This window comes from Vigna unguiculata, chromosome 5 (assembly GCF_004118075.2).
Source record: "Vigna unguiculata cultivar IT97K-499-35 chromosome 5, ASM411807v1, whole genome shotgun sequence".
NCBI classification, from domain to species: domain Eukaryota; kingdom Viridiplantae; phylum Streptophyta; class Magnoliopsida; order Fabales; family Fabaceae; genus Vigna; species Vigna unguiculata.
Genome location: NC_040283.1, coordinates 45408195 through 45425444, shown reverse-complemented (window position 1 = coordinate 45425444; position 17250 = coordinate 45408195). Strand labels below are relative to the sequence as shown.

Sequence of the window (17250 nt, the reverse complement as noted above, 5' to 3'; positions counted from 1 at the left end):
GGTCACTAATCCTGAGATTGCAGACACACACCACACTCCATTATACATTATATTACCATTTATTAGACTCACTTGACCTTTGGGTGTTCGAGGAAGATAAGAAAAACTCAGGGTAACTTTATTATTTATTAAACTATCATCTCTGATTTTCTTACCATCAGAGATATTTCATGGATTAGTCTTTAACTGGAATATTTGTTTTCGTCGTTATCCTCTTCCCGCGTTGATTAGTAAAAAAGATAGATATAAAGAAGAAGTGAAAATAAGTTTTGTCGTTTTGGGTTGACGTGTTTTGCAAATTCTGGAATCTACAATTCAGATTGGTTCCTCACTAAGAAAGTGGGTGCTGACTGGGGCTACTACCATCATCACCTTCATTTAAAAATCGTTAAAATAAAAAAAATAAATTCATATTTTTTTCTTATATTTTTAAACAGCAAACAAACCTGATTAAATTTTGTATCAGTTTAGAGAATCTAACATTACGCAGAAGGAGAAAGGAATAAGGGAGAAACAAAGTGAAGTGTTACAAAGGATTTTAAAAGACATCCTCTGTTCTTCTTTATAGTTTTTGCATACAAAGAGACCGAGCTAGATTTTATTTATTTATAGTTATTCATATTCTGTCACCACTATGCAAACTTATACCCAGGGGAAGCAAAATACAAAACAAGACATTATTAAATCACTATATTCATCCATGTTCCTCGTACTCTGCTACCTGCAAGATTCTTCCCTCTGTATATTCATCCGATCTGATGGGAATTATTATTATTATTATTATTATTATTATTATTTATTACTAAAATTATTCTGTATGTATGTGTAGAAACAGGAGTAGCAGGAAATTAATTCCATCTGCTTCTGCATTCCTCAATACGCCCATTCTTGTGGCAGAATCGTTTCATTTTGGATACTTGTTGCTGCTTTCTGAGACTGCTCATGATTCTGAAGTGAATACATGCCATCCCTGTCACTTACTACAACATCTGCAAATTTTAATCATACAATACAAAATGAGATTCACCCAAATATAAGTACATCACGACATGATATGAGTATTGTGATTTATATTCATAGTTTATAACAAAAAAAAAACATCATAGTTAATAACCGGGACAAATTGCAACTTGCTGGTGGTGAGTATGGACTTTTGGAGACTGCTCTTGCTCCAAAATTCAAAATTGTACCACTCATTCTGTCACTTCCCATGAATGGGAATTTATTAATCAGTTCGCCACATTATTATTTCGTGACATAATCATGCTGGATAACAATTTTATATATTCTTTATTTCACTCCATAAAAATAAAATAAAAGAAAAAGAAAATTGAAGGTTGTTGAAAGTTGAGTACCATGAAGAGGATGAAAGGCACCAGCTTTGGGCCCAGACGTGGCAGCCATTTGGTCGAAGTGGAGTTGCAGAGCCTGAAGAACTCTGGCAGGTATAAGAACCGTGGAGCAACCTTTACCTGACACATTGCACGTAATTTAAATCATTTTCAATGTACGACGTGCAACAAGTTCATCTTGGTTCATCACAATAAAGTTTGTCACGGATTTGTCAACGTGAAGAAATCAGAATCCCCGAATTTGGTCACCAACTCTCTTAAATGTTTTTTTTTAAAGTAAAAAAAAAAAAAAAACTCAACATAAATTTAAACACTGTTGGCTTTTTTCGGTGGCTGCATAACAAAGATAATTATTTTGTGTATTAGTGGCATCAAATCAGTGGAAAGAAATGTGAGGGCATTTTTTTGATTAATTTGAAAAGGGTGTGTTATATTTTCTTGGTTTTGACAAGAGGAAAAAATCACGGATCCAGAAGGGTGGAGGAGCAGGTGCGGCATGTGATGATGGATGATCACAGAAGATTCGTGTTAAAATTCAAACACCATAAAAAAGAATAATGGTCAGCATCAGCTAAGGTTCGCAAGCAAAGTGGGAGGTTGGAGACTAAACTAAAGGCAATTTTTTATTTAATATTATTGTTGGGAGGCGAGACCAGACAGCGGATTCATAGAACTTTGGAACAGAGGAAGAGGAAAAGGAAAGAAAAAAAAAACATATTGTAGCAGCGAAATGATACAAGGTAAGACGTGACACAACAAAAAAGAAAAAAAAAACATTGCAACTTGCAACAAGTGGCATGGTTCTTTCCATTTCAGAATTTCACTACCTAACAGCTTAAACAGCAAGGAAAGAAACATGACAGCAAGAAAAAACAGTGCGGAATAAGCAAATTATTGAATCAACTGAACGAAAACTATGCAGGTTTTCACCTTGTTTGTTAGTAGATTCCGACGGGGTAGGGGCTCCCGCACGCGGCAAGAAAACGCCGGTCCCACCCCTAGAACCGGGCCCGTCAAGAAACAAGGCCCGCATGCCAGCACCGCCTTGGTGTTGTGGGCCGGGCCGCGGCGGCCGGGTGGCCCTCCGTACGTTTCCTTTCTTGGGCTCGTATGTCTGTCCTAGGTTTTTCCGACGCGGAGCGGGTTTCTGTTTCGCGGACGCGGACACGGCCACCTGGTCTTGCTTCACCCCTGACAGCTGTTAAACACAAAAAACAACATCAAAAAACTCAATTAATTAGTTAAACAGTTTGAATTATAAAGCTAATAGTATTAATCAGTAGCACAAAGTCTGGTCTTACTTACTTCAATGGCTCGAATCTGTTCCTGAACGAGAGATTGGTGAGAATAGAGTCCAATATTGAAGCTTTGAAGCTTCCCGTAGTTGTTCTTCCGCGAACGCTCTTCAGGTGCTGCAGAGGGTGATGGTTCCTGAGAGCAACCTTCTGCACTTCCACTTATGGAGTCTGGTGACTTGACCCAAGAAGAAGAAGAAGAAGAAAAAGTTGTTTTTTTTTATTATTGTTGTTATTAGTATTAATGAAACGGAAGTGTGGTTAAATAGAATAGTACCGAATGGAGAGTGTCGTCGTCGGAAAGCAAGAAGCGAGCCATGCGGTGAGTTAACTCGGCGACGAAATCGTGGTGGTTGTCGTCGGGGAGAGAGTGAAGAGGCATGGTGGGTTGGAAGATGAAGAAGAAGAATGAGAGAAAGAGAAGAAGAGAAAGGGATTTAAATGAAAAGAGAAGAAAATGAGAAAGTTGGATGATGAATGGGAGAGGAAGAGAGGGTGGGCCCAGTGCTTGTGATGGGAGGGTTTTTATGCGCAGAGTTCGGTTAAGTAGTTGGACCATACACTGTCATTTACCTATCTCTACAACTCAACTGCCATTTGTTGGACTCAGTATTAGTTCCTCCCAAAACATTCTAACTGCTCTAACCTCTGTCTCCACCACCACTCTGTTTCATTAGCTAATGTTTCAAAATAATGTTACAAATTATTAAATCATATAAATATTATATTATTAAAGTCATTACTACACAAAAATCTTAATATTCATGCCTGCACACGAATTTTCTTTCCAAGATCACTCAAAAGTTTGGTTTTGTGTGTTCCTTCTGTTACTGTTCTGTAGTGATGAAGTCACTCACACATGCAAGCTATTAATGAGCTCAAATAATGTCTGTGTATTTCTATTAGTTAGCTACTAAATTTGGTGTTCCCTGCTCCTTCAAAGTCAAAAGGCCAATCAATGATTGATGTTGAACCCAATTAAAAACGGACTTTGAATCAATGATGAGGGAGGGATAAATAAAGGGTATTGCAAAAACACTTCCTCCATACAGATAAGTTGTATAGAATGTTGTTAAACAAAAACTTTGTTTTGAAGTTATTTAGTGATATTTTGTTTTAGTCACAGTCTAAACAACAAACACTAAAAATCTTAGGATTAGATATGAGAATGACATGATATTCACACAGTTGCATAGTTTGTGGTGTGGGAAAATCAGAGATGATGTAAGAATTAATATATGGGAGGGTAGCAGAAATGGTATGATCAGAGTAGGTAAATTTAGAGTGAAAAAAGGGTTAGTTTGGAGGATGAAGATTAGAATAGGGAAGAGAGCATGAGTCACACCTACTACTCCAGTTATTGATAACTTGAGCTGACCAGACTCAGGTCTATTTATGCACTTGGAAATGTTTCTCACGCTTCTTCATTACTCCAATTATAGACTCTACTCATGAATCACATACGCACACCAAAATATAATATTTTCGTTAGGTTTTATGTTGTCTATCATAAATTCAAGATAACTTTAAATAAAGCCTATTTAAAAAGTTTATTAAGTCAAAAAACGATAACAAAAATAGCCACTCGCTATTTTTAAGTAATTTAAGTGTTAATAAGAATGACGTTTAAGTTAGTACAAAGAATGGTCGGGTGTGTGCAATAGTAAACACTTTGATCACAAAATAAATAAATAAATAGAATGTTCTATTTTCCTTAACTCGTCATATATTGTCTTATGAATCTAAATATGAAAATGAATTTTTTTATTAAATAAAAATTAGAGAAAGAAAATTTATAGAGTTTCACGTTTATGCATATGAATGTATGAAGTTGTGTAACTTGAGATTGACACACGGAACCTTAGTTTATTTGATATATGAATAAAATTTCGTCACCTTGTATTGTATATGTATATCTTCCCATGTTCCATTTCTCATGGCATATACATGAATTGCGCTAACTTTAGATAAAAAAAAAGTGTCAAAAGCTATTGATGACATTACTAATTGATAAGTGTTTATAATAAAGTTGTCAAAACGGGTAATCCAGCTCGGTTCGGTTTGATCCACCACATGTTAATCATTTAGTGAGTCAAAACAAAAGAATTCGAACTTGGTCTGGCTTACCACGGATTGGTGGGTTAAACGGATTAGTTCACGGGTTTACTTAATTAGAAAAAATACAAATTTTTTATTTTTTTTCAATCAAAACTAAATTATAATTTAGTTAAAATCTAAATAAACTTTAATACAATCCAAATACAAACCAAAATCACAAAAATACAAATTATCTATGTGATGGCTAAAAAAATAACCTAACCTGACCCAAATGCAAAGCTCAACTTTAACAAAAAATACTTGTGTGACCCTTTATTTGTGGGTTGGTGAGCCATTGGCTCACCATGAGTTCAATCTGGGTGAATCAAGTTCTAGGTGGGTCGGGTCAAAAATCAACCTGTATTGAAATTTGTAAGAAAATTTCAACCTAACTCTCAGACTCGAACCCGTAATGAACCAAATTGATTTGCGAGTTCCAACCTATTTTGACGGTTGTAGTTTATAATATACTTCTAGTTAAGCCATTTTTTATAGAAATAAAAATTAAAACTTACTAATATTATAGGTTAAAAACACCTTAACAGGAGGTACTTTTTCATCAAGCAAAAGTGCTATTGAAGCAAGCTTAATCAGGTTCATCACTCGCTAAAGTATCAGAAGTCTACAACCTTTGGCACCATGTGACAGGTTTCTTGGTTTCTACTTTCTTGTCCCCTGTGCTCGTGCTTAAAACTAATCATGCTAATCTTGTCTCTTTCTCATCTGATACTTAACGTTCCTTTCCTGAAATCAAATGTCCATGGCAAAGGATCGAAGTTCTATATTCAGTTTTCAGTATTTCTGTTACGTTGTCATAATCCTTTCCATAATCTCCATAATCTTATCTCTCTCTTGGAGCCACTGTTGCAGCCAGTGTCATTCACCATACCAAGTAATTGCACAAAAGCAGAACAAACCAATCAACCTCCTTTCATATCCCTTAGCATGGAACCACCTTGTGTTCTCTTCAGAGCCACCTTCAAAGTTTCTTAAGATCGCACTTTTTGTCAGGAAATGGCCACACCAGTCTCGTGCAGGTGGGCTTGAACGCCACGCTCTCACGCTCCACCTTGCCCTTGCTAAAAGAGGCCATGATCTTCACGTATTCACCACTTCCACAGACTCTTCTCCAACCAACTATTCCAACAACAACTTACACTTTCACTTCTCCAAACCTACACCAGGTGGTTACCTCGACCAAGCTTCAGTTTGGGAGCAGTTTCAAGCACAAAACTCATCTGGTAAACCGTTTGACGTTGTCCACACGGAGAGTGTGGGACTTAGGTACACAAGATCTCGATATGTTAGTAATTTGGCGGTCACTTGGCATGGGATTGCATACGAGACGTTTCATTCTGACATCATTCAAGAACTGCTCAGAACACCCCAGGAGCCTCAGACAAAGGCTTTGTCTGAAAGAGCTGCAAAGGTTGTCGAAGAGGTTAAGTTCTTCCCGAATTATGCTCATCACGTTGCCACTAGTGATCATGCAGGTGATATCCTAAAGAGGGTCTACATGATTCCGGAAGAAAGGGTCCATATTATTCTGAATGGCGTGGACCAACAGGTTTTCAGATCAGATGTTTCAAAGGGGAATGAATTCAAGAAGAGGCACGGAATTCTTGATTCAAAGTCATTAGTGATAGGACTGGCTGGGAGGTTAGTCAAGGACAAGGGGCACCCTTTGATGTTTGAAGCTTTGAAGCAGATAATTGCAGAAAACAGCACTTTCCAAGAGAGTAGCATGGTTGTGGTTGCAGGAGATGGTCCTTGGGGTGGAAGATACAGAGATCTTGGGGCAAATATATTGGTTTTGGGACCTTTGGAACAAGTTGAATTGGCATGTTTCTATAATGCTATTGACGTTTTTGTAAACCCCACTTTAAGAGCACAAGGTTTGGATCACACTTTGCTAGAAGCTATGCTGAGTGGGAAGCCAGTGATGGCTACTAGGCTTGCAAGCATTGCAGGTTCTGTGATTGTAGGCAACGAAATGGGTTACACATTTTCACCAACGGTGAGTGATCTGAAGAGGGCTATATATGAGTTATGGATCAGTGGAAGAGATGTTCTGAACAAGAAAGGTAAGGTTGCCATGCAAAGAGGTTTGCAACTGTTCACCGCCACAAAGATGGTGGCTGCTTATGAGAGACTTTTTCTTTGCATATCTGGTGCAATGCATGAGGACCATTTCTGTGAATACCAACCATGAGGTTACTAAATTAGTATCAAAATGTTGGAGAAAAAAACAAAAGGAGAAGCTTGTTGCTACAGATGAGTGTTTTTGTGAAGTCAAAGAAAATAATCATTAACTACTAAGCTACCACCGTCCTCGCACATGCTTACATGATATCTTAATTCTTAAGGCAGTTTCATAGTTAAGCCTAGGCGACAAGCGTTTCCTTAGGTCACAAGTAACTGCGACAACGAAAGTCTACTACCTTTCGTAATGCTGATCCTTGCACGGTACCCTATCTAAGCACATTGCCACAACTTGTGAAACACAACGCTATCATTGCATCTAAAATTTTATGCAATCTATTCTAAATAACATCTCTCACCAGGAGGACTCCACAGTAACATACTGTGTATTTACCCCCATTTCTGTTTTAAAAACTTCAAATTATATGGACCAAGTCTTGATATTTCTTTTCTAGATTCTGATTGATGAATGTGATCGAAATGTACTTTATACTATCATTAGTACTTATTATTATTAATATGTATTTTGGAGAATTTGAAAAATCGAACAAAATATAGTAATGCCATAAAAGAGCTTGGGTCCAACGACTCTTTATTGTAGGTCCCAACCCAAGACGCTTAGAGAATTGACTGGATTCCTGGTTCATTTGTTTTAGATTTTGATTAGATTTTAAGAGATGGTAAAAAAGCAACTCTATTTAAGAATAATATTTTAAAAAGTAGTAAATATATTTCTGATTATTTAATAAGTGATTAACTAATTACAAAATATCAATAATAAAATCTCATTTATTTCAAAATTAATTCTCCATTTGATTTTAAGATAAAAGAACCAAGTTACTGCTTGAAAAAAGACATATCAATTGCAAGTGAGGTTTTGTATTTAGTCAAAGAGACTATCGCTATCACATAAAGCTGACCTTCTTGCTGTCTTACTAAAGAAACCCAAGCGGCTGGTGATTACTGCTAACTTATGGGACACAGCAGGAGGCATTGGAGAAATATTAGCTAACAGAGCAAAGTAGAGATGGAAATGAAAACACAGAATGAAGGAAAAGTTCATGCTGGATTCAGAAAATGTAATTTCCTTACTTGAAATTTGTACAGGGAAAAAGAAAATTAGAAAATAGTGAAATTTTTTTTATTTTTACCATCTAAATAAACGAAATAGAATTTTCATTTTCTACCCACAAACTCTGTTTTTTCAACTCACTCATATTTCTATATATCCATTTCATTTTCAACCATACCTCGGAACTGAGCGAATTTATTTGCCTTGTTCGAATAACAATGTCTACATTGGTGTAGTTATAATGGACTTTAAAACAGCATTTTGATGTTAGTAACTTTTTAACAAGTTCATTTATACAGCAACATCAATAGAAGGCATCTTAGAGCCACTCGTACATCAGAGTCATGCAAACTGAGTCTAACAATCAGTAGATTATACAAATTACATATGTACTTAGTTCCAGAAAAGACACAGTTCCAAATGGCTAATTATAATACGCTCTTTGAATGCCTAACCAAGTAATAATTCCATCTGCAAGAACAAAGACAGCAAAATTCAACATGACAAAAATACTACTATTATTTGTTAGACTCCAGGAGAATAATAAAGGCTTACAATGAGGACGAAGAACTATCACCGTTGGTGAAGTAAAATGCTTATGTATGGAGGTAATTAGCAGCCATCATTAGCTCTAGAGTTAACTCAGGTTCAATGGGAAATTCCGTTTCCTTTCCACTAGTAAGAGCAACATCTCAAGTCAATAATACAGCTATTTTCATAGACATACACGAGATAAAAATGAGAGATTTCGATCAAAGTTCCCCAAAGTAAAATAATACTTTCAACACATAAAAACTATCATCATACTCATCCCATCATAGCAATCTACTGATATTTTACTAAATGAGTGGGCAGCCACTTAAATTGGTAAAACTATGTAATAATATTTCAAATAATTTCAAAATTATAAATAATGCATGACTATTTTAAAATATAGAAAAGCGAGAATGTACTAGTTCAACAATCAATGTCAGCGTTTCACCCTCGGATAAACTATAATTAATTCTCATCTTTGGTCTCCCACAAAGTGTGATTTTGGTTCTTTAATTACTTTTCACTCAAATGTAGTCCAACTTGTAGTTGTTATAATCAATTCGTTCCATTACTTCTTCTTTTCATAAAACACTCAAAAAGGTACACAATACAGAGGTCATCCTCCCCCTGAGCCTTCTCTGATGTAAATATTTAAACCATTTAAAAATTCATTGGTCGTGTGTGAAAAATATGCAGCTATACTACACAACAGAAAAAGGGAACTCAGAAATGAGCAAAGATTGATATGCATGATGGAAGAAGGTAACATAATAAAAGAATTTTGTACAATGCAAGGCCTATTATAGACTTTACGATCATGAAAGTGTGACACAGACTAGATTCCAAGACAGACCAAATCAATTAAAACCATATGTTTGACTGGAGCACTAAATCCCACCAAAGTTCGTGCTCCGTAACATAAAAGCTTCCATCCAAATATGAAAAAAAAAAAAAAAACAAATTCAGTCCTTTACAACAAAGAAAAATCCAGGATCACTTTGTATAATCAAATAATTCAACTAACTATAGTCATCTTCCTCCCTGTTCTAAATGATCCAACCTTTTCTGCTGACACAAAATTACCTCATAATGATATGCAGAAATAAAAATTGAACGGACTATGTATTGTTTATGCACAGACTAACTAGAAATGTGGTTATTGAACATGCTAAATACTAGATCTTTGTCACAATTTACACGATTTCATCAAGGCGATGTCATTACGCTGCACTTCAGTACTCAAGAAAATTCTTTTTCACTGAGAACCAAGAACTAAAAAAAATTATCCGCAAATTCAAGAACCATGGATCTATTTTGAAGCTAATTGGTAGTAAGTAGAACTTCCGCAGACCCATTACCCATTCCGTTATTGGCGGAAATTCACTAGCATCACTATTGCATTTCAAGGTAATAGGTTGCTCCCAATACAACCTATCATGAGTTGTGAATATCTGAAAATACACTTAAGGCTTTTTATACACCAAAAGTCATATTCATTACACACACAAATAACTAGTAAAAAACGAAAGAAACATTGTATTCGGCAATGTTGCAATAGCGAAGGGAGAGAAAGGAAAACCTGGCAAATTGGAGATGCCAATAGAAGTACTGGCAAATCTTCTCCAGAATGGTGGTACTGATCTCGGGAAAGGTGACTTCGCCGTGCTGCCTCTCAGCGAAACTCCCTGTGAAAGAAACCATCATTGTGTTTATAATGAAATTTGGAACCCTAATTGCAGTGAAAAGGGGATATTAATATAACATAATATCAAACCTGGAGAAGTAAGCATGTTATGTATGGTCTGTGAAACCATTGCAGCTTCTTTGTCGACCACAAATTCAAAACCCTCCGCACTGATCAGTTTCACCGTGTCTTCCTTCTTCATCTTCTGATTCTCGCCTCCTTCACCTTGCGTTTAACTAACAAATCGATTATGGTCGGAACGTAAAAGTTCGCATTTTTCAAACTCAAGTTTTCTGGTAGGAAGGGCTTTGATCCAGGCCTTTTTGAACGGGCCTGCTTTTTGGACCTTAATTACAGACTAAAGCCCAATTATGAAGTTTTCTACAAATACAAAAATCTGAAAATATTTTTGTCGTTGAAAATAACTTTTGAAAACAAAAAAATAAAGTAAATCTGAATTTTTTTAAATAAACGAAACCACTAAAAACTAAAATATAATTTTGTCTGAGCCCGGGTTCGAACCGGGGACCTCTAATGTGTGAGACTAGCGTGATAACCAACTACACCACCCAGACACAATTGATAATCGACTAACATAAAAACACATTATAATATACAAGTTAACGGACAGCGTAAAATTATAAAACTCTTGCGTCTCGGCGGGGGAGGGGGAATTCGCAGACGAACATTCCGTTCCCATCCCATCGGTAACAATGGAGGCGCGTCATGCATCTCTTGGTCGACGAACGGTACATTCCTAGCAACCTATATCCATTTCTCCACTTCTCGTTTCATTTTTTTTCTGTATTCGATCGTTGTTCATTTATCGTCGTGGTTTTTTTGTTATTGAATCGGATAATTGATCGCATCCACAGTTGGAGGAAATTCGCCAAAAGAGAGCGGCGGAGAGATTGAGCAAAACCTCTTCGGGAGCAGATCTAACCAAGGTTCCCAGCACCTCCGGTCAGAATTTTCCTCCAATATTATGAATCTCTTGTACATATATATTTTTAATTTATTATTACTCCATTTCTATGTGCGTTTTTTCTTGTTTGCAATTCGAAACTAATTTTACTTTCCTTCAGAGCTTGCGGGAATGAACAAGGCCGAGAGCGGTAATAGGCTCTCTGAGGTAAAATCTTTGTTGTATTATTAATCATGTCGTTCATTATATTGTCTATGGATCAACGATTAATCACCATCTATACGAATTAATTTTTGAGAGACGCAAGTTTTCTGAATTGCAACTGCATTGATTTTTGGCGTACTCTCTTTTCACAGACAGATTTTAGTGCTCTATTGTCTCAACTGAAAGGTCTGCAAAACAAGAACACGCAGTTGGAGGAAGAAAACAAGAAAATAACTTTGAAGGTGAAGATTCATTCTGAATGCATACGTGCTGTTTATTTCTTTATTTGCAAGTCTATCCAAGAAAAAGAACAGCCTAGGCTGATTGTATTTGTGTCTATTATCGCAGCTTCAAACGATGGAAACTGATAATGGTGCAATGCGCAAGCAGTTGAATGATCTGGTAAACTAAAAGAACGTGATAATGAATTCTTTTAGTTTGAGTTACAATTTTGTTAGTGAAGAAGAATATATTGTCTCTCGAACGCATGAACCCCAAGTTAGCAAGAACATAGTTTAGAGCTAATTACTACAGCACTTCATGTATGGAGATTGGTGTTGGAATAGTTTTAAAATTTATGTACCTTAATTTTAAATCTCACTTGGATTCATGCAGGAGCAAAACACAGTGCCATCTCTACGTAAGGCTCTGAAAGATGTTGCAATGGAAAAAGATGCTGCAGTTGTTGCGCGGGTAACTATATTCAAACGCTTATTCATGCCTTGTGGACTGCTTCACCTTGTTTCTAATCTTCCACAATTCCGATTAAACCTTACATATTAGTGCAGGAGGACCTTTCAGCACAACTTCGTACCCTGAAGAAACGTCTTAAGGAAGCAGAAGATGAGCAATATCGTGTATGGGACTTGATTTTACAAAAACACTTTGATGAAGAACCATTTTTCTTTTCTAACTTAGAATGTTTTTTACTATATTGGTCTAGGCTGAGGAAGATGCAGCAGCATTAAGAGCAGAATTGAACTTAATTCAGCAACAATCTATGACTAATACAGTTAGCACAATTCCATCATTTGGTAATCCACCAGATCATATTCAAATTCAAAGACTACAAAAGGAGCTAGATGGTTTAAAACTGGAACTGCAGGTGGTGTTATGATTATGTCATTGGCATTTTCGAATCTTTTCTTTAATTTCTTTTCCTTTTGTCTCATGGTGATTAAATTTTATAGCGAGAATCACTGTTGAGGCACCAGGAGCAGGAACAATTAGCAAAAGAGCAGGCCTGCAGTGCCTCATTGATATCTCAAAATCAGGAGTTGGAAGAGAAACTTAAGTCAATACCTATAGAGGCTCCAGGTTATGCCAATGAAAACTTTTGCATAATTTATATTAAGTTTGTATTGGCTGAATGAAACTAAGCATGCCAACAATCCATTATATAATCAGTTGCACTTCTTTGATGCCTTATAACTTCCTAGTATCCTTATTCTTGATGGCATATGCATGAATTCAAGCTCTTCAAAATTGTAGAAAAGATTGGTGGAAGCAATTATCTTTCAACTATTTGTTGATTATTACTAGCATCTACCCATCTATTTATCCCACAAACTCTTTATCGTACTATTAAGTGGCTATTTTTGTAGCAATGATGTTTATGGACTCTGTTCAGCTTCAATACCTGTTCACATACATTTAACCTGATATTTCATCTTGTGGAATTGGTGTACTTTAACGCGGCATTGACCTTGATATGTATATTTTGCAGAAGTCTCAGATACAGCTGCTCCCAAAGCATTTTCTTTGGTGAGAAAAACTTCTTTATTATTTATTCAGTGAATTATCAATTTTTCTATTGGTTAGCTTATCGAATTATTGGCCATAAATTTAAGTTACTATTTCATTCAAACCATTGACCAGTTATTAGCAAAATTACTAGTATCTGTGTTGGCTGTTGTCTAGTTAAAGTTATGCATGATTTATAATATGGAAAATAGGATGTGAGTGATGAATAGGGAGCTTTTGACTTTTACTTGTATCTTCGTGGGGAGAGCAGAAATCACTTTCATTTCTTCTAAGAATAAAAGTAATGGCCAAAATATGCGTAACATGGCTGTTTTGGCAGTTGATGATGAATGACCTAAACTGTTAACCCCAACCCCATTTTGCAAACCAATGTATTTGTTGTCTAATGATCATCCAGCCTTTTTACTGATGTCTAATTTTCTTTGCGTAAATTTTTTTCGAATTTCATAAATCTCAGGAAGACAAGCAAAAACTTGATATCCGGTTGCATGATATGGCTTTAGCCATTGAAAGATTGGAAAGCAGCAGGCAGAAACTTCTGATGGAGGTGAAGTCTCTTTATCTAAATTTTGATGTATACGTTCTCTTACTAAAAGAAAACCAACATTGCTTTGTATATGGCATCTCATGGAGTGATTGGTTTGTCATCTTGACGGCAGATTGACTCACAATCTACAGAAATTGAGAGGCTTTTTGAGGAAAATTCCAACATTTCAAATTCATACCAAGAGGCAATTCAAGCATCTATGAGATGGGAAAACCAGGTAACAATCAACATCAGGGGTTTGAGCGAATATAATTTATGGTTACTGGTGTGGTTTAATCATGTAAGGTCTCGGCTGTACAGCATTATTTACAGGATTTTTTTTTTCTAAAGTTTTCGAAGTCAGGAATCTGTACATCTTTTGAGTTTAGACTAATGAAATTCATTTAATAAATCTTGACTTCGAATTTGTGCTCTGGCGGAGAAATTTGGTACAAAGGTTCTGTATTACTGAAATCTGTGTTAATGTCTTACTAGTTATTAATATGCCAGGGCTGAACAATTTTATGTGTGGTGCAAATCTTGGTTTACTTGACAATATATACAAAACCTCCTTTTACTTTTATAACTTCTAAGTATCTCAGTTATATATATATATATATATATATATATATATATATATATATATAGTTATAGTTATAGTTATAGTTATAGTTATAGTTATAGTTATCTCTGGGAAAGTAATTTCATTTTTATAGGATTGAATATATGTTTTAATTCCCTATAAATGTGACTTGATTTGGTTTTAATCCTAATAAATGCCAACAATTAATCTTTGCAAAACTATTTATTTTAAAAATGGTTCCTATCACTATTTATTGCTGACATGACTCTAGAATGGTTGCTAGCCTGACGTGACTAGATGTATGCTACATCACTTGTAAATCTTAATAGGATCAAAATCAATAAAAGAATTGGAGGACTATTATCAATTAGTCATATTTAGAGAGATTAAAAATATGCTTAAATGGACATTGAGAACTGGTTTTCTCTTGGTTGTCTTGATTTTCCTGTACGTTCAGCTTTGGCCGAGATTTGAATGGTGGTTAGATAAATTTTAGTTTTTGATTGATGATATTAAATTCAACTATTGTTATATCTGAGTTTTTTTATTTAGAAGTTTGCATTATAAATTTATGAACAAACACGATAGTGTTCTAGACTGAAAAGGTCTTATTATCACCTGTATTGACCTATGATTCTTCAGGTGATGGAGTGTCTTAAGCAAAATGAAGAGCTTCGTGGGATTCTAGATAATTTGAGAGACGAACAGGCTAGGGGCTTGCCAGACTCTTCTAAAAACGGAGCACATGAGATGCCTTCCTTGGCATCAACAGAAGAGATGACATCTATGAAGGTTAGTTACACTGTGCGCATGACATATTTGTCCCTCTTTGTTGTCAATTCATGTCATTGACTTGCTTGATCAAATTCAAATCTTATTGGTCAAATGTTGTTTGCTTTTAAAATGAGATGCATCCAAATTTTCTGATTTTTCTTCTGAGAAATTTCCAGGGGATTTGATTGAGGTCTGTACGTTCTCTATACTTTTTAAAATCGGTGTTCATGCCTTCAAAAATTTGCATTTTTTTGTTTGCTTGGCAGGGCCAACTTGTGAAGGAACAGAGGAGAGCAGAGGCACTATCGGCAGAAGTCATGCAGCTTTCTGCTCAGCTCGAACAAGTCAAACAAGCATATGATGGTCTTACACGATTGTAAGATTCTCTCTTTCTGTATTTTTCCGGTGGTATCGAAAGCCACACATTCATTCATTCATTCTAGCCATTGATTTCTTACCTTGTTCATTTATATGAAAAACTACCCTGCAGCTATAGGCCAGTGCTGCGCAACATTGAAAGCAATCTCATAAAAATGAAGCAAGACAACACGTTAGCAGTACAATGATGGTGATGAGCAGTTGCATGATGATATTCCGATTGTGATTGTGAAACCCTTGTTGGAAGACATGATTTTGCAAAGCCTGCAGAATTATTTTTTACCATTTGATATTTAGTTTAGTAAAAGTGAAACAAGATGTTTCAGTAACTGGTGGTTATGGGTCTTGTGCTGTTTATTACCACACCGCTCAAGAAGCCCTTGTAACATAGATGTGAATTTGTGAGACTTGTCATTCTTTATGCTAATATTAATTTGCGAAAACAAACACCTCCTTTTTCTTTTGTTAATCGAGTATGATTTTGATGATAGTTTTGTGCAAACCAAATTTTGATGGAAAGTTGCAATGAATAAATTTCCTGGTAGATTTGCATCTATAACAGACTCACTAAAATCACATCTTGTATTTTGATCTTGGAGAAATTGTTCACAAGCTTGATACCATAAATTACTAAATTGAAAAATAAAATCACATTAGAGTCTTGACTTAATTAGTTCATTCACTTTTGAAACTAACCACAGTTTTGAACCTTTAGATGTATTAATTTTTAATTCTAGACTCATTCACATTTGATCTTTTTCACCCTCTAAAGATGATTTCTGGTGATTGGGGCGATATTTGACATGATGGTAAAGTTCAGTTTTTCTTTTTCTGCGTCACTTCACCTCTTATTTGTTCTTCAACTGCTCTACCTGGATTTTTGCTTTTTTGCTGACCTTGTCGACTCCATATCTCCCCCTTCTTTGTCTCTGTCTCGTTAAACTACTTTATCATTACATTTTTTTTTTTCTGCTCTCTGTCGTAGGTTGAAGTACCGGGTCAATGGAGCTCTTATAATAAATGCTCGCTATATAAATTGATATTTTTTATTGCTTTACTTTTTGCATTCTTTTCTTTTGATGCTAGTTTTTGAAATTTGAAAATAACTTGCGGAAGTGGGGTTGCAGTGGGAGTCAACAACGACAAAGGAAAAAGTGAGGTAGGTTGAAAGGAGAGGAGGAAAGGAGAGAAAATGTGTATGGTGATGGAAATATTACTTCACAGAGGAGAAAACATTATATAAGAACATATCTCCTTAATCCGATGACGGATAACTTTTAAGCCTTTAATAAAATGTCTGATTTTTATTTTAATATTAATAATTATTTTTTCAAGTCAGTCACATGTTAAATCATGAATTTTTTATTGAAGTATTTAAAGAAATGTAAAAGTATTTTTAGGATAATACTAAATAATTAACTACGTTCTAAGACCAATTAACATGCATAACAGATATTTTTCTTTCTCATATAATTACATGAGATATTAGAGTCATATCAACCTTTTACACAAGCTAAAAGCTTAGACACAGGTAAAAATACTCTATATATTTTAAGTATCGGATCTTGAGTTATCACGTTTGTCTATATTAGGCTTTTTGTGTTTTATGTGTTGTTCCCATAGGTATTTCAATTGTGATCCTTTGCTGACTTATATATCACTATTTATATATTACTATTTATTATTGTACATTTATTTACAATTTACCCATAAAAAACGACATAACTGTTAGGTCCTCTGTACTGTTATGCACATTTTATCCATATCAAGGAATAGGACTACATCAATTTTCAATGTAAAGATTGTCCATGCTAAAGAAATAACCAATACTGATGGAAGATGTTCAATACTTAGGTAGGT

The 17250-nt window shown here is 35.4% G+C and overlaps 4 protein-coding genes and 1 non-coding gene across 5 annotated transcripts; 2 read left to right on the top strand and 3 right to left on the bottom strand.

Moving 5' to 3' along the window:
* Positions 1–521: 521 nt before the first annotated feature.
* Positions 522–3175, bottom strand: LOC114183545. Its single transcript, XM_028070600.1, has 5 exons — positions 2925–3175; positions 2658–2825; positions 2283–2550; positions 1356–1472; positions 522–989 (listed from the first exon to the last, which is right to left on the bottom strand). Exons 1-5 carry the CDS (start codon positions 3027–3029, stop codon positions 874–876), a joined length of 774 nt encoding a protein of 257 aa, XP_027926401.1. The 5' UTR covers positions 3030–3175; the 3' UTR covers positions 522–873.
* Positions 3176–4977: 1802 nt separating this feature from the next.
* Positions 4978–7525, top strand: LOC114183738 (N-acetyl-alpha-D-glucosaminyl L-malate synthase). Its single transcript, XM_028070864.1, has one exon. It carries the CDS (start codon positions 5499–5501, stop codon positions 6954–6956), a length of 1458 nt encoding a protein of 485 aa, XP_027926665.1. The 5' UTR covers positions 4978–5498; the 3' UTR covers positions 6957–7525.
* A 737-nt stretch (positions 7526–8262) lies between these two features.
* Positions 8263–10562, bottom strand: LOC114183563 (elongin-C). Its single transcript, XM_028070633.1, has 4 exons — positions 10327–10562; positions 10132–10237; positions 8574–8693; positions 8263–8489 (listed from the first exon to the last, which is right to left on the bottom strand). The coding sequence occupies exons 1-3, from the start codon at positions 10436–10438 to the stop codon at positions 8615–8617; spliced, it is 297 nt and encodes a 98-aa protein (XP_027926434.1). The 5' UTR covers positions 10439–10562; the 3' UTR covers positions 8263–8489; positions 8574–8614.
* A 175-nt stretch (positions 10563–10737) lies between these two features.
* Positions 10738–10811, bottom strand: TRNAV-CAC. Its single transcript has one exon. It is a non-coding gene; the product is annotated as a tRNA-Val (tRNA).
* Positions 10812–10855: 44 nt separating this feature from the next.
* LOC114183046 (protein CROWDED NUCLEI 1) lies at positions 10856–15859 on the top strand. Its single transcript, XM_028069879.1, has 15 exons — positions 10856–10985; positions 11112–11199; positions 11322–11368; positions 11518–11607; positions 11714–11767; positions 11981–12058; positions 12154–12222; positions 12309–12470; positions 12556–12682; positions 13092–13129; positions 13587–13676; positions 13789–13893; positions 14881–15030; positions 15279–15388; positions 15503–15859. The coding sequence occupies exons 1-15, from the start codon at positions 10950–10952 to the stop codon at positions 15576–15578; spliced, it is 1320 nt and encodes a 439-aa protein (XP_027925680.1). The 5' UTR covers positions 10856–10949; the 3' UTR covers positions 15579–15859.
* The last annotated feature ends 1391 nt before the right edge of the window (positions 15860–17250 follow it).

Excerpts from the sequence above, each read along its gene's own strand:
- LOC114183545 (XM_028070600.1), bottom strand. The coding sequence starts at position 3,029 with ATGCCTCTTCACTCTCTCCCCGACGACAACCACCACGATTTCGTCGCC. Across the intron at positions 2,826-2,924 it reads ACGACGACACTCTCCATTCG|TCACCAGACTCCATAAGTGG; the intron begins GTACTATTCTAT and ends TCTTGGGTCAAG. Across the intron at positions 2,551-2,657 it reads AACAGATTCGAGCCATTGAA|CTGTCAGGGGTGAAGCAAGA; the intron begins GTAAGTAAGACC and ends TGTGTTTAACAG.
- LOC114183738 (XM_028070864.1), top strand. The coding sequence starts at position 5,499 with ATGTCCATGGCAAAGGATCGAAGTTCTATATTCAGTTTTCAGTATTTC.
- LOC114183563 (XM_028070633.1), bottom strand. The coding sequence starts at position 10,438 with ATGAAGAAGGAAGACACGGTGAAACTGATCAGTGCGGAGGGTTTTGAA. Across the intron at positions 10,238-10,326 it reads TAACATGCTTACTTCTCCAG|GGAGTTTCGCTGAGAGGCAG; the intron begins GTTTGATATTAT and ends TTTCTTTCACAG. Across the intron at positions 8,694-10,131 it reads TGGCATCTCCAATTTGCCAG|TGGAAAGGAAACGGAATTTC; the intron begins GTTTTCCTTTCT and ends TGCTCTTACTAG.
- LOC114183046 (XM_028069879.1), top strand. The coding sequence starts at position 10,950 with ATGGAGGCGCGTCATGCATCTCTTGGTCGACGAACG. Across the intron at positions 11,369-11,517 it reads GCGGTAATAGGCTCTCTGAG|ACAGATTTTAGTGCTCTATT; the intron begins GTAAAATCTTTG and ends CTCTTTTCACAG. Across the intron at positions 13,677-13,788 it reads GGCAGAAACTTCTGATGGAG|ATTGACTCACAATCTACAGA; the intron begins GTGAAGTCTCTT and ends TCTTGACGGCAG.